The sequence below is a fragment of the Copadichromis virginalis genome, linkage group LG17 (genome assembly GCF_057382275.1).
Source record: "Copadichromis virginalis isolate Kocher_CV1m ecotype Utaka linkage group LG17, C_Virginalis_male_GT1.1, whole genome shotgun sequence".
NCBI lineage: Eukaryota > Metazoa > Chordata > Actinopteri > Cichliformes > Cichlidae > Copadichromis > Copadichromis virginalis.
Window position 1 is genome coordinate 9,120,603 of NC_140634.1, and position 16,477 is coordinate 9,137,079.

General features: G+C 38.6%; 1 protein-coding gene across 1 annotated transcript; it reads right to left on the bottom strand.

Annotated features, from left to right (window-relative positions):
• Positions 1-7,205: 7,205 nt before the first annotated feature.
• On the bottom strand, positions 7,206-15,872 carry LOC146688964 (fibronectin type III domain-containing protein 7-like). The gene is made up of 12 exons (XM_085436389.1): positions 15,624-15,872; positions 13,929-14,189; positions 12,763-13,023; positions 12,031-12,294; positions 11,276-11,530; positions 10,934-11,191; positions 10,528-10,782; positions 9,985-10,239; positions 8,979-9,239; positions 8,744-8,773; positions 8,562-8,611; positions 7,206-7,833 (listed from the first exon to the last, which is right to left on the bottom strand). The coding sequence occupies exons 1-11, from the start codon at positions 15,727-15,729 to the stop codon at positions 8,580-8,582; spliced, it is 2,238 nt and encodes a 745-aa protein (XP_085292515.1). The 5' UTR covers positions 15,730-15,872; the 3' UTR covers positions 7,206-7,833; positions 8,562-8,579.
• Between the last annotated feature and the right edge of the window lie 605 nt (positions 15,873-16,477).

A 16,477-nucleotide genomic window follows, 5' to 3' on the forward strand; every position in this document is an offset into this window, starting at 1 on the left:
GGGGCAAAATCTGAGTGAATAAGAGACCGAGAACTGCCAGAGTCAAGAAGGGCATTGAGTAGAACCCCATTCACTTCAATCTGGCTCATTTTGATGGATTTGTCACTCTCCTGCTCAGGATCAGCATTAGAACAAGGAGCAAAACACATTTGCACCATTTTAGCAGAATTTCTTGGGCACATAGGTTTTGTATGGCCCTCTAATCCACAAAGATAACAAATGAGCTTCTTACCAGAGGCCTTTGGTGGTCTAGTGGTAGACTGAGAGCTCTTACTGGTGCTTGTATTTGCTGAATCCAGATGGTTTTGCTGAGGTATCTTCCGGGTGTCCCTCGATACCTTCCATGCATTATGGCTCCATGCTTGCCCCTTCTTTCTGGCAGCAACAAAAACATCAGCTAACCGAGCCGCTTCCATTGCTGAACCAGGGTTGTGTTCTCTGATCCAAACCTGAAGCTCAGGAGATAACATTCTGAGAAACTGCTCCAAGATTATAGTTTCACCAATGTCATGAATAGTTTTACCCTTTGGCTGGATCCATTTCCCATAAAGCTCCTTCAGTCTCGCATATAGCTCACGAGGGCTTTCATCTGGTTGAACGTCCAGGGATCTGAATCTTTGCCTATATGTTTCAGGGTTAATGTCATATTTTGACAGAATAGCTGATTTCACTTTATCATAGTCTAATGAATCATCAATGTCCATGTGAACATAGGCACCTCTAGCTTTACCAGTAAGCAAGGGTATCAAATGAAAAACCCAATCTGACTTCTGCCATCGATAAGCTGTAGCCATACGTTCAAATGTGATCAGGAAATGTTCAATATCATCAGCTTCAGTTAATCTTTCCAATCTGCCCTCTATTTGTAGGGGAAACTGAAATGCTGGTGAAATGGCTGGATTGGAATTAGTCATAACTGGTTCAGCCTGGGCCTGCTGAACAGAGGAAGAAGGATGAATATCAAACTAATGATTCAGAGCGAGCTTCTGCAGAATCTGATGGTGATGTTCTGACTTGGATTTCTGACTGCAAAAGTCTAAACTGATGTTGAAAGGCTTTAAATCGCTGTTCTTGTCGTGCATTTAACTCACTCTGTTTTGCATCCCGGATGTCCTGTTGTTCCATGTGAGCATGTAGCATATTGACTAGATCAGACAAAGTAGGCTCCTTTTCAACTCTCTCCACAACTTCAGTGACTCCTGAGGCTCCATTTTCCTCCTCTTCGCAGGTTTGCTGAGCAGATCCCTTTTTCCTTTTCATTCTTGCCACCACGATGCATTCTTCCTCCTCATGGGGAAAAACAGAAGAAAGAAAAAAAGAAAAAGAAAAAAGACCTGTGTCCAATACTGGATGATCCCACCGCTGCCACCAATTGTCAGGGACCAAGCAGTAAAGCATAAAGGACACCGGTGGTTTTAATTCAAAAAACAGGTTTTATTGACCCAAAAATATGAAAATATATTTAACAAAGCCAAAACTTAAACAGGCAGACCAATAAAAGAGGTCAACTCAATAGACTAAACTCAAGATAATAATTAGCAAAACCTCAAACAAACATATGGTAAACTGACCTGCTGAAATGACACACAGGGGGACTTAAATACTGGTTTAGCTAAACCAAATGACACACACGGGGGAAAACAAGATGGCTGCCATATAACCAACTAATACAAAACATTTAAACAAACATGAAACACCCCCCAGGCAATGAAGCATGTGGTGCAATCCAATTAGGCTGTCAGCAGTACTTCAGGTCTCCCAGCCCTTTGCCACACCTTTTGCCAGACAGGAGGAGACACCAACCCCCAGGTAACTCAAACAAAGAAAGATGTATTAATATAACATAAAACAGAACTTTGACCTTGCAAGGTTAATATGTGTGCACGCCATATAAACATTGGAAGGTGTGATGGAAAAATGAATACATTTAATAAAGAAACGATATTGAACAATAAATAGAATATTTTAAAGTAGTGACTGTAAATTAAACTAAAGTGAATCAACGGGTGATGAGGTGTGGAGCTTACCATGTGTGGCATGCCATCACATCAGACATCTGTTGGAAGTTTCACAGCATTATGGAAATATGTTTTTCAGTCTGGTACTTTCTCCAGGTATTCATCCACAGTTTAATTACACTGCACCTAATACAGGAAATGGCACAGTTTGGCACAAAGTAAGACACAAAGGCATACTTTAATGAACAATATAGAAGAGAGAGGCATACTTTTCCACACCCAAAATGTAGTTCTTTCTGATGTGGAAGTTAGATGAAAAGTTGTTGTAATCATTGACACCACTTTTACTTTACTAACAGAATAAACTCAAATGTTAAGTACATCCATACGCGAAAATAAAAGAGGTTCCTAAATAGGTTCTGGGATGCTTTTTAAGAAGGTTGCCACGTGGCAGGATTTGTTTCTAGAAAGACTTTGGTTGCAGTTGAGCAGAATTGAAAGTGAAGATGGTCTTTAGCAACAGTTGCCAAGTTTTAGCTTTATACTGACAAAGGGTTGGAAAACTGCCACGGTGGCTCGTGTAACAACTGCTTCCATACATCGTGGAAAACTGCTTGTTAAATTCACAAAGAGCAGTAAATGTCAAAGCCACAGAAGCAGCACAGGTCAGCTGAGCAACGCCTATAAACGGAGAAGAATCTACAGGAGCTCACAAATGTAATGATTACTTGAATGATTCCTGAGTAATTTCCTGTTTGCAGCCCTGCACTGGAACTCAGGGTTCCCCTGACTACTAAATGTCTCTTTAACCTCATGAGACATAATCTGATGAAATGTTATACTGTGACAAAATATGGTTTCACGGTCACCATCACGGCATGAAGTTAGCCTAGGTTGAGAAAGCCTCAACAGGTTTGAGGACACACAGAAAAAAATTTCCCTTCATGTTTTGAGTGCTTTGAGAAATGAATGTTAATGTGGTGGGTTTTTTTATTATGTGCGTGCTTTTTGCAAGGAAATTATACATCTCAATTTGGTGTTTGTTACACAAGCTGCGAAGATCTAGATGTCTCGACAAAATGCCTTTTGCCAGAGTCATGGCTCATGTTTTACTATTCAATGCCAACTATTCCCTACAGAGAGTTACAGTTTCCTTACTGATAACCAGCACTGTTCACAGTACGCTGAACATAATACCAGAGCCATTTGTGATTTCAAAGACTTCAGCCAAGTGAAACTTGCACTATGAAAAAGTCCATGGCAACCAATGTTTCTGGGAGGAGCGCCGTGCAAAGCTGCAGAGGTGCAGCTCTCATATGGAAAAGATATATATAAATCTTATAAAGTTTGTATCTGTCTTGTGTGAAACTTGTATGAAAAGCATAAAGGGTGAAAACAGATATAAGATCCCTTGAATAATTATATAATGAAACTTGTATGTTTTGGATACTTACTAAAAAAATATATGAAAGTAATGAGAAAGTGGCCACTTTCATGAGTAAATCATATAAGTTTTTACTATTTCTTTTCCATATGGGCTGTCTCATGTAAAGGCACGTTGTAGGGTGTTTAATTAATCTGAGCTCTCTTCTCTGTGTGTTCTTCTGCGATACTGGTGATTAAAAATATGTGAACACCATAATATTGAACTGCAGCAATGAATTTCTTCTAACTCACTGTAATTGTGGGTTTAACATCAAATATAGCTTCCCTCATTGTTAAAGTCAGTCTGCATACTGATGACGTTCAGCTTTACATTTCAGGTAATTGCATCTCTGCTGGAAACAAAAATCTTTAACAGACATAAGAGATGTTCTAATAATGAGTAATTTTCCAATCATTGGTATTTGGTAGAAAGAAGGAATGATGTGTATTAACAAATGAGAGGTAATCATTTTGGCTTCCAGTTTGAGTGAATATGGTACTGAGTAAAGGTGTTTTGCATTGATAACCAACAGCATGAATATCAGTTTTGTTAAAGAACTTTAATTCAGTTTTATTAGAACTAGATTCACTATTGACATGGAATAAATAGAATACAACATGTTGTCACTGAGAAGATATTTCTTGCATAATTATTACCATAGAATTACACAAGAACTAATTATTTACTCTCAAATGCAAATTGATGCTGGAAACCACCTATCTGCAGTAGGCTCATTTTTACACACATGCTGCACAAAATTAAAATTTAATTCTCATAATCATAAATAGCACAAAGAGAATTTAAAGCAAACAGGCAGATCAGGAAAAGATTCACAGAGCGGTGTCTTCATTAGCACTTCATCACCAACATGCCTCCTGCCTGGGTTTAAACTTTAAAAAAGAGAAGAGGTCTCTCCCATGTTCACAAGCAGCTGCTACAGCAGGTAGCTACACCTGTGTGGTTACACAGATTTTTCCACCACATGCCCTTTCTGATATATTTTGAGCAGAACACACAGAAAGAACTGCTGTTACACTTGTTTTTTCATTCAACACATGAAAATCATTTAACAAAACCATTTCTCATTTTCTTGCTCCATGACTGATTCCTGGTTGACATTTGTTCCTTTAGGAGCACGACTTTCTTCCTGTGGTGTATTAGCGTATGATGAATATGTTGTGTAATATCTTCTGTGGAAGCAAAACATCAAGACACATCAACATTGTATTCAGTTTGCGGTATTTTTAGTTTTTTTTGTTTCTTTATTGTAAGTCACTCATGTGCACATATAGGTACACATGTCAGTGTGGCCAACACAGAATTACAAACTGTGTTTCATCGTTGTGCAAAGAAAAATGACAAAACAAAACATAGCAGAAATTTGCAGATACTAGCTAAAATCATTTGCCATATTTTTAAAACTTAAATTTAAAAAAGCACAAAGGAATTACAGAGTCTCTATCTTCACCAAATGGGGTTTTTTTTTCTGTTTATTCAAGCACAAAGCTACATGTCAGATATAATACATTCACTTACCATGTGCTTTTCTTTTCTTTAAATCCCTGCGGAGGAGAAGAGTGAAGTGATTTAGAAAATAATACCATAATGCTATTAAAGTGTGATTTTAATAATTTCCCTTAAGGGTGCTAAGTAGTGTTGATCTGTATTAAGTCTGTGCATAATAGCACCGTTCTAGCATAAAGGGACAACTGGCTTTTCTTTTATGAGGTATTCTTTTATGAATAGCTTTTTGGTCACTGAAGTTATTTATCAGCTCATTGTGGATGTATTTGATGTGTTTATAAATACTGCAGTTTTACGTGAATTTATGCATGTGGGCACTGACCCCTGATAAAAATGTTGAACTTACCTGTGGAAGCCAGGGTTGAATTCACACACGCCACACTGAAGAAGACAAAAGCTTTGACAGTCACATTATACTCAGTTCCTGGTTTTAGACCATAGACGTTCCTTTCAGTCTGGTGTCCGAATATGGGCGCTGTAATTGGTGCAGACTGCGGAGAGTTTTTCTCTCGAAGCTCCAAAATATAACTGGTCGCTCCAGCGTGCTTTTCCCATTTTACTAGAATTGATGATGCATTTGAGGCACTTGCTGACAAGATTTTGCACCCTGGAATAAATGGAAGCACATGCAGTAAGCTTTGTTATTAAAGGTTGTACAGGAGCAAATAATGCAGCTATACACAAAAAAAAGTTTGTTATTATTTGAATCCATCTGTAGTGCTTTTTTATTCACAATCATGCCTTTGTATTTAAAAAATGGATAGATTATTTAAATGACATTTTTTTCATTTTCTTACCTTCTGCACCTTCATGTGTCTGCAAATAAAAACAATAGAACATTATTTTTCTTTGGTTATTGATAAATATTGATCATTTGATAAATTTCAACAAGTTTAAAAGTTGTATTTACCTGAGTTAGAGTTATCAAAGCTAAAGAAAAGCCTATGGCTCCCAACAACCCCATCTTTAACAATGAGAGCGGGATTAAAATTAGTTTACTATATAAGGGAGTCAAATACAAAACGTTTGCTGGATTCTTTTAAGCTTTGGTCCACTCAACCTGAGAACCAATCAGTATTCCCTAAATGGGGGCAGGCTGCCCCTCCAGCAGCCCCAGGCAACCAGAGATGCCCTGAATCAACAAAAAGAGGGATGGAGGGAAGTTTTCTCTGTTTTCAATGTAAAACGTGGCAGCAGTTTTTCAGCAGGAATAATGTCTGGTGTTTGGGAACTATTTGTGTAATTTGAGACTTTGAAAACTTTTTTCAATGCATTATATAAAGCCAGTGTATCTTTCCCGGTATTACTGAGCTTGACCTAATAAAAAACCTCAAGGTTTGACATTTGAAACAGGTGGCAACTGGCAGAGCTGAAAAATGAAGCCAATGTGGGAGTGACACAAACTCTAGTTGTCTAGTTGAGGCTGGTTGCAAAAAAGGAAAGACCACAAACTCCTACATCACAAGGACATTCTGATTAATGTCTTTTATACTCTGAAGTTAAAAAACAATCCCTATATTTACAGCTACTGTATGTTATGTATGATTGTCCATTTATGTTTGACTCTCTGGAGATAGGGGAGTGTGAAAACCAAAAGATGTTACAGGCCAAATTTCTGATTTTAGAGACCTCTGTTTATGGGAGAGCTGGAGGCAGTGGCACAGAGCTCTGGGACCTCTTCATAAATTGCTTTCTCTGCAACTTGGTTATCCGATTTTCTGGTTCACTTACAGTGTCAGAACTTTATAAATGTATTGATAAATATATCTATAACTTGTAACATTTTAGTCCAGTCTAACATATTACCTGCATGTAAGTCCAGACTTCAAACATGTCACCCAACGTGATCAGATTTGATTAAATTTCAAATGTAACACAAAGATGAAGATGATGCTGTTTGCCTTACCAAATATAACATTCTCATCAGAGAGCCAAGTGTTCACTGATGTGTAATCAGTTTGAAGAAAATACAGTTGATCTTGAAGAAGGGAAAGTTTCAGAAACAACAAAACAACTTCTAACAGAATTAACCCTTTAAAGCCAAATGTATCGTTGATACATGAGGTTATGAGTGTTTGAGACTTCTACATCATCAGTTTAATGTATTGAAATTCACTTAAACAAGCTTTCTTGCCCATTCTCATGCTTGGTTTGAATGTCAGCAGGACAGGCTGAATATAGTAACTGCTGCCATGTGACTGTTAAACAGATCTAACTAACAAAGCATTATCAGCATCCTGATTTACAGATCACATATCTACATCCAAAACAAAACACTATATGATGATGATGCTGGGAGTTCTTTATTACCAGGAATTTCCATCACTTTGAGACAATGACACGTACTGAAAGCAGTTCATTACATTCTAACAATATAAAACAGAGAACTGTTGTTTTAAAAGGGGAAAAAATCGTGTATTTAAAGATGAATATATCAGTTCGTGTTCCTTGATTGTCAGGAGGACAATGAGCTACACATTTATTGTGCTTCAGTCATCTCTATGACAAATTTCTTGAACTGAAGAAGAAAAATCCATCATATGTAGTTTGAATTAGCTATTCAAGCATGGTAAATGTTTTACTATCAACTATCAATTGCAATTTTTAACAGTTTAAAAAAAAAAAATCTTTTTCCTATTAAATCCAGTAATTTGTGGTTAAAATTAATTTAGAATTTCCCCAATTTAACATAACTTTAGTTACTTTAACTTTAATGTGTGATTTTCACAGATCACAGATTTGAATCTTAAATGTTGGAGCAGACTGTGGGTTTGCTTTCCTATGCCACATAAAAATCATCAAACATTATACCAACATGTTTCATGGCTAAACATTTGTGGTTGTTTCTCTATATATTTATGAGGCTGGGATCATTCCGGTGAGGATGGGGGTGATGGATGAGGAAGAGGAGGATGAACATGTTTTCTGTCGAGGAAAAAGATCAAAACCCATGAAAACTGAATACTGACCTGCAATATTTGTGCTCATTGGTTTAATGTGCTCAAATCTGATGACAACAATGTCAAGTGTCGCTGTGTTTTTTGTAGCCAGAAGATAGACATTAATATACACAAGACGGTAGAGACAAAAGATGGTCAATTATTTTAACTGTCATTAAAAATGTTATCATAGATTCAAGACATAGACCGTTCCACAGTTTAGCACCATAAAAACAGAAAGTGAACTCTGATACTTGTATGTGGCATTTATGGTACTTTTTTTTTTAAAAAGGAGTGGTGCTGACAAAGTTTCAGATGGAAGACTTTTGAATCTTATCTTAATAATTTTCATCTTTTTATATTTCATACCTTTTGTGTAGTTTTTTTTCTGCATGATACATGTGTAAAATTACAGAAAAGGTTCTGGGAACTCAAACATAACATCAAAACATCAAACTTAATTCAGAGAAAATGTCCTTTTTTATTTTTTATTTTTACCCATATGTTGATCTATAACAGTTAGACTTTAGTGTAGTATAAATGTCTGTGGGTATCAGGGATCTTTATCACCAGGAAAAGCTAAAAATTCCTCCTTCAAATTTTCCAAAGCTGTCCAGTGCACCAGATTGAAGTCTTTACTGATTCGAGCCCTCGGGCTATATTTTTGACACCACTGCTATAGCTTATATGCGCTCTCTTTAGCCAGCTGCTTACCATTTGTTGCTAAACATGCTAGTCCACGCTTCTCTTCCCTCTGTAAATAACTGATGGAGAAGAGATTGAAGCATATTTAGAAAAAAAATGCATGCATTTTTTTTTTTTTACAATCTAATGCAATCCAAAATAACATTTTTTGAATCCAAATTCAAAAAAATCTAGAAAGATGGCAAACTTACCTGTGCCAATGTTGTCTCCTAAACAGGTGACTAAAAGAGCAGAAACAGAAAAGTCTAAATCTGAGGTACTTTTTTTTCTAATCACAGTTACTGATTCATGTTTATATAAAACTTTACCCTGACGAAACATGGAAGTAATGAGAAAAATGTGTGAAAGCGATCGCTATAATAATATAATCAATGGAAAATAAAATACACACAAAGTCTAATTTTATACAATTTCACTTTGAATTACCCGAGTACAGTCTCTCCGGGCAGAATTGGACTTTGCTGCCCTCTTGTGTGAGTGGAGCGACCACTACATGATAGACGTCCCCGCACTGGACGCTGCCGAAGTCACAGCTGTTGTCTCCAGGAGCTGCGGTGCAGTTGTAGTTGCTGTTGCTCCCCACCATCTCTGCGATGGAGCTGTGGTTGCTCCCAGTGCTGCGCCAGTAAACCCGCAGAGAGTTACTGGACGTGCTGTATAATTTGACACCAGACTGACAGCAGGGACCTGCGACAAAGACATGTTAATGAAGTGATGCATGTCTTCTGACTAGAATACTACTTTGCAATTAAAGGCTGAAGAAAAACAGATTACTATGACTGTAACAGCTTTGGTTTTGCTCTTTTATCGGTAGGCATATCTTCTGTTTGTATACACTTATCTTGATACTTTTAAAAAATTTCCACAATTCCTCGTAAGTTTTTACTTCAATACATAAAATAAAGGCCTTTAAGTCATAAATTAGTTTTTTTACGTGACTTACTACGCTCCTTTGCACCTCCATATTTTTAGTCTTATACTCTGTTTTAGTAATTTTGCATGATTCACATGATCCTCAGTTCATCCTCTCTCTAAAAGAGTTGTTTTAACTTTTCTCCTTTGATGGCAACCCTCTTTTTAAGCCAGCCGTCTTTGGATTGGCTGTCCTTGGTAAACAGAAGGTTTGATCAGCAGGTGGCTGGGGGTTGTGACCAAAGCCATTAGAGGAGTCTGATGCCTTATCCTTTGGGTCATTGCATGATATGCACGTAAATTGCCATGATTATTTAAAACTATTTACATATTTCAAACGAGTAACCAAAGTAAAACCACAATAGATGTGTGCATGTTTTAATAAACTTGTCAGAGCTCTCTGACAGATCATTTTAGCCTTTAAATTTGTCCACACCTCTTCTGTTTTATGTTTTCTTTTATCTTTCACTGACCACTCTTTGTTACTTATTGTCACGGTTTATTAGAAGACATCACTCACTTGATGAGAAACCCTGATAGGTGCAGTTGGACCTGCGTCCGTTATGGCTGATTGCCTCCATGGTGACAGTGTAGTTGGTGCTGCAGGTGATGCATCCCATGAGGCAGTGGGAGTCCTGGGTATGGCAGCGGGCATGACCGCGTGATGATGTGAGAGTGGCGATGAACAAGCGTGCCCCTTTGGCGTGAGACCACGACACGTTGGTGATTGCCTGGGTCACCTGATCCACCGTCAGATTCACTGGGCAACACGGTTCTGCGATAGAAGATGAGGTGTGGGAAATAGTTATAACATATCAATTAATGTACAGTTCAGTATATTTTTATATTGCAGCTAGGCAAAAGTGTCTAAATATAATTCTTGTAAACTAGAAAAATTGATGTAAAGATGGGCAAAGTGTTTAATTGAACATAAACTCTTTTAGGTCCCGTATAATTACCTGGAATAAAGTCACATATGAAGTTATGCAAAGTTGTAAAGTTAAGCAAGAAAGGTCAGGAAGCAGCACTGACCGTTCGTGAGCGACAGCATTCGACTGCTCACCTGTTTCTAGAAACTCAGAGTAACTGGGTAAACTCGGACCAGCTGTGCTGGTTGCTTCGACGCTTACTTCATAGGTGGAGCCACAGGAAAGGTCAGTGATGTCACAGCTGCTTTTATTGGTGCTACAGGTGTGTTTGTCATCATCTCCATTTGCGCTTACAGTGTAATTAGCAGCCCTGTTATTTGCTGTCCAGCTGACTGTGACGCAGGAGGAGTTCTTTGGATTGAGCATCACATTGTTTGGCATGCAGGGAGCTTCGAGAATGGAGAGAAGGCTGAGTTAATGGTGTCCACGTTGTTTAAGGACCCCTCAAAATTATGAGGAGACATCTTTTTTTTAGATATTGTGGACTTTTTCTCCTTGGATATGTTTTTATACCCTTATTTATATACACAAGTTTTCTACCTGTGTCTTTGGTGTGAGCTTTACAAGCAAGGTTGCAACCGCTCACATCATTGCAGGGAATCACCACCACACTGTAGGCAGTGTCACAGCTGAGGCCAGAGAGGACGCACACCGGTGCGGTGTCATTACAGAGGATGACCTCTGAACTGTGTGCAGCCCGGGTCTCGTACAGCACTGCCCCCCGTGAGGGCATCCAACTGATGTCCAGAGTGTCAGTGCTCACCGCTGACACTGACACATCCTCTGGGCAACACACCACTAAAAGAAGTTTATGAATGATCAGAGAGTGAAGAAAATGCATCTCATCGTGACTAAAAAGTATAATTTTCTGCTGCTACTTACAAGTGGTGTAGTTGAGAACTTGTCCTTGAGGACTGCTGCCAGCGTGGTTGAAGGCCAGCACAGACAGGAGGTATGTTTGCCCACACGGGCAGTGAAAGGTACAGTTGTTGCTGGTGGTGTTGCAGGTTTCCACACTGCTGCCAGCTGTCTCGATAAGGGCCATGTAGCTGTCAGCATGAGCCACGGTTTTCCACGTTAGAGTGCAGTTGCCTTCTGAAGACTCCACTAGTGCCAAAGACTCAGGTGGGCAGGGGACTGCAGCACAAGACGGCAGGGAATTTAGTCACAGTCACACACTCATAGAGTCAGGTAGGGGTTCGGTGTAGAACACAAAAAACTTGTGTGTCATATTTTATAGCATGTTTTGCATTGTAGTTATTAAAAGTTTGAAGATTTTTAATGAATAAATTGTTTTCTTTAAGATATATAAACAGTGTGATATAAAAAAAATGTTGAAATTGTTTTATCTGCTTATGAGTTTTAAAATGTTGTGGTTTTAAAGGGTCAGAGTTCAGTATTGCTACCATTGGTCCATAGTTACCCTTAGTGGTCATTAATTTTACAGGATACATTCAACTTTTGTAATGTGGAATTAAATTTGGGTGTTTTTCATGTCATATGGAATATAAATCTTAATTTAAATCAATGCATTAGAAACAATACAAGTTTCTGCATTCGGCTTCATACCCGGAAGGTAATTCCAGTATTTTTAAAAAACATTATGTGGATGACACATTCATATCTCTTCTACTCACAGGTGATGAAGACTGCAGGGCTAGATGGATAGCTGGGCCCAGCCTCATTTGAGGCAGTGACTTGGATGGTGTGTACCTCTCCACACCCCACTACTGAGAGGGTGCAGGAGCTGGATGTGGTCTTACACATTAAGTTTAGGTCACTCATCACATTGTACTCAATGGGTCCATAGACCTCCTGGTCTGGCTCCCAAGACACCAACAGTCCAGCCACACTGCCATTCATCACCACAGACACATTGACAGACGCTGGGGTCCGAGGTCCTGTTAGATGACAAAAAATAAAAACAAAACCAGCGAAGGACTAAACTGGAGTAGACACGGGAACCAGTGTGATATAACTGCATTTGGTTATTTTTGAATGCATGCTTTTATTTGTTGTAATTAAGTGGAAAATTTTGCTTTTTTACTTCATTATATTTTTCAAATGTCTACTAAAACAGGAAGTTTTCAAGGTTCTAAGTTTAGAAAGCAAGTATTTCATACTTGTTGTGCTCCTATATTTTAAGCAGCATGTTCATTAACCCTTATGGATAATTTGCCACAGTAAGACTCCTCAGAATTATAATACTGTGTGTGTTTTGGTGGCTTTACTGCTTTGCAGCATTGACCCTAGATCATGGTTAAGCATTCTTCATGCTGTCCAGGGCTCTTACTGAATAACACTCTGTATGCTAGAGTAAACACAAAGTGTACAGTCACAAACAGACAACTGTCTCAGTGCCTGCTTACGTGTAGCCTGTTTAATGTTCGAGCTGTCTCCCTTTCGACCTTCAAGATCCCAAGCAAAACAAGTTATGACGTAGAGTGAGCCAGCATCCAAGCCGGAGAAGGTCAAACTGGTGTTGGAGGTGTTGTACACGCCCATGCTTATGTTTGAATCAAGCTTGCATATGGACACGGTGTATTGGACGGCATGAGCAACTGGATCCCAGGATAGAACGATGCTGCTGTTGCTCGTAGAGGAGGACGCAAGCTGAGGAGGAGCCAAAACTGTGAAAGACAAGATTAGACTGTTTTATATGTAGTAACTGGTGTGGGGGATGAATACTGTAGCACATTACTGAAAGTCCAAAAGTTTAATCCAAGACTATGTGAAGGAAGTCAGTGTAACGTCAACTTAATAGTGGGTGCAACATTTAGAGCTCTTGCCAGTTGTTACATATTCAGACTGTGCGCTTATGTTATTTTCTTTGATCATTTTAGGTGAAGCAGAGCTTCAGAGTTTGATTGTGTTCACGTTCAAGAATCAGTTTGAAAGTTGCTTAGTATTAAAGCGTGAAAGGTTCAAGTAATTGTATGTTATCGATGAAAACTGTACTAATACTAATATATTAAGCAAGTAATCAGTATTATTAATAGATAAACTCTGTATTACTTTGGTAATAGTCACATAACTTTGTCTTCATTTCTGTTTCAAGTTAATCAAGTTTGCATAAATGAAAAAGTTTAGAGGACATTTCTCTGAATTATTAAAAAATGATTGTCACAAAGTGACTGGATTAGTTGAACAGGTGCAATCTTAAGAAATTTTTAAACAAGACCTGTTGACTGGTGCAAGATCAGTAAACTCATTGCACCGCTGAGAGGCTACAGCTGCAAGTTCATGTTTCATGTTCGTGAGAATCAAATGTTGCCCCCCGTAAAGATGAGATTAGAGCTGGTAACCCTTTACTCAGGAAGAGTTCAGCTCTTTATGTTTGACATAGAGGGGTCAGGTATGGTTACCACCGATGCCAGAGAGGCCCGTAGGGTTGAAGATGAGTGTGTATACTGTACCTTTCACTTGTACAATTGAATATAGTGGTTGTGCTGTTTAGACAATAAAACAGATCAAGTGACCTCTGCAGGGCATGGGGTGTGAGACCCATTTCACACGAGTAATTTGAAAATCCCACCTGTCTTTCCAGTTACAGGAATTGAGGGCTGGCTGCGGCCTGCGGTGTTCACAGCCATGATGCTGAGCGAGTACTCAGTGTACGGCACAAGGGACTCAATCTCAGCTGGAGAGGAGGATGCTGCAACCTCTCTGAAGAACCCATTGCTGTTCTCGACACGTATGATGTAATGAGACACCCCGTTTCTCAAGTTAAACTCCACTGTCAAGGTTGTGCTATCCAGTGACTTCACTGTCAGAATGGGCTCCATCATATCAGGGGCTGAAAGAGGCACAAACAATTCACAACAGGGATGGTATCAAGTCCACTCTTAAGTAAATTTTTACTGTATGTGTCTGCGTGCTGAACTTTAGATTTAAGTGGTTTAATTAAGAATCAGAATCAGAAAGGGTTTTATTGCCAAATATTGAGCAGGTTTACAACATTAGGAAATTGCTGTGGTGCTTCAGTGTAAACATACTGTCATAAATTACGCTTAAATAGACATGAAAAAAATAAAAATAAGAATAAGAATTAAAAGTGCTACGTAGAAAGATATATACATGAGTGCAGGTGGTGATCAGTGCCAAAGTGGTTTTTTAATTAAAAAAGCAACCAAAACTACCCCATACTTTATCGTCTGTGAATCTCCCCTGGTACATTTACTGAACATAACTATAAATCACATGTTTATTACTAGTGATGTCTCAAGTGATACTAGTGATGCTAGCCTGAAAAATGGCAGTAATACTAGCAGTAAAACTGCCAACAGATCTAGATAGCTATATTTGCATTGCAAAATTACTTATTTTTATGGTTCTGGCATAGCTTTTTGCCGTACATAATTTTATTTAGATCAGTGATCAGTGTGCCTAAACATGGCAGCTTTACAAACATTCTAACACAGAGGTGGGCAATCTCAGTCCACGAGGGCCGGTGTGCCTGCAGGTTTTAGATGTGTCCTCGAACCAACACAGCTGATTTAAATGGCTAAATTAGCTCCTCAACATGTGCTGAAGTTCTCCAGAGGCCTGGTAACGAACTAATCATGTGATTCGGGTGTGTTGACCCAAGGTGAGATCTAAAACCTGCAGGGACACCGGCCCTCGTGGACTGAGATTGCCCACCCCTGTTCTAACCCATTGAGCTTCACAGGCTATTCTTTGAAATTTACTACTCAAATAACATTAATTGGGAAACTGTAAGTTCAAAATTAACAACATTGAACTCTATGGAGAACGGACACTTAAAGACACTGTGTAATAAAAGTCTAATAATAGGTATTACCAGTCGAGCAGGAAGTTTTAAAAACTTAAGAAACACTGGAAAGTTTACTTCCTAAATGACATCCTTTTCATAATGAATCAGTTCTATTTTTTCCATTCAAATTACAAGCTACAATCTTAACACTCTTATGCGATGCAACAGAAATGAAGCTTGCTACAAATACTGTAGGATTTCATTGTGGTATACATTGGGTTCATCAGCTGCTGTAGCGTGTTCTCCAAACTTTAAAAAGGTACTGGTTGCATTTCTATGCAACAGCTACACAGCCTGGACCCTCTAGAAATGAACAACTTATTAGGACAAAGTCATGTTCAATAAAATTAATTTAAAAACGTTTTGTTTTAGAAATAAATAGTGAAGGACAACACAAGACTGTATACTTCATATCTTAAACAGCATGAGCATGGACTGAAGTGCATGAAGTCTCACCTGTTGATGATTCAACTGATGCAGTGCTGAGTTTTTGGGAACCACTCATTGCTTCAACTACGAAGTTATACATGACGTTTGGAGGCAGCGAGGTAACAGAGCCCATCACTGTGTTTGGACCAAATGATGCAAAAGCGACAAGTTCGCTCTGTGATTTTACAGTGATCTGGTATGAAGTGGCTCCAGAGTACCTGGTCCATCTGAGAGTCACAGTCTTTGATGTTGCAGAGAACACAGACACTTTAAAATCTAATGAAGGTAGAGCAAAAATCATTATAAGACACATCTGGCACCCTGAGAAAAAGATTCTTTCAGACAAGTCAAGTTTTTTTTCTTGTTCTGTGATAAACCGCCAACAGTTGAATATAGTAAAAGACAACATACAGTACCTGATTGGGCTGCAGCCTGCAAATTAAGATAAAATATATGTATTAAGTGTTCTGATCAATTTCCTATAACAGTTATCTCCTCACTATTTATTACAATACCTGTGAGCACATGCCCAGTAATACAAAAATCTCCAGCCACTTCATAGCACCAGTTTTTCTGGTTTGTGTCTTCTCTCCTTCTCTTGATAGCTTCTCTTTGATTCTTAAAAACACTTCTCTCTAGTGGTTTGATCTTTTCTTAAACATCTATCAGCTGAAATACCTGCAGCAAGCCCCTCCCACTGGGGGGGTTAAATGTCTTTTTATAATGAAGCAGGGAGATGGGGCCGGTGTAGGTTGAATGCCATGGAAAAAACCTACCTTTGAAAGCATCATGTTCTGCACTCAAGGATATATCCACTAAATGTGACATGGACATAATTACTGTCTGGAGGCCTCAGAGCCACCTCTTTGACAGTAACATAG

Bases quoted from the DNA above. Each gene is read 5' to 3' on its own strand.
- LOC146688964 (XM_085436389.1), bottom strand. From the start codon at position 15,729: ATGGGCTCTGTTACCTCGCTGCCTCCAAACGTCATGTATAACTTCGTA. The intron at 12,295-12,762 runs GTAAGCAGGCAC...GTCATCTAACAG, and splicing joins GAACATTAAACAGGCTACAC to GACCTCGGACCCCAGCGTCT. The intron at 8,612-8,743 runs GTAAGTTTGCCA...CTTCTCCATCAG, and splicing joins AGGAGACAACATTGGCACAG to TTATTTACAGAGGGAAGAGA.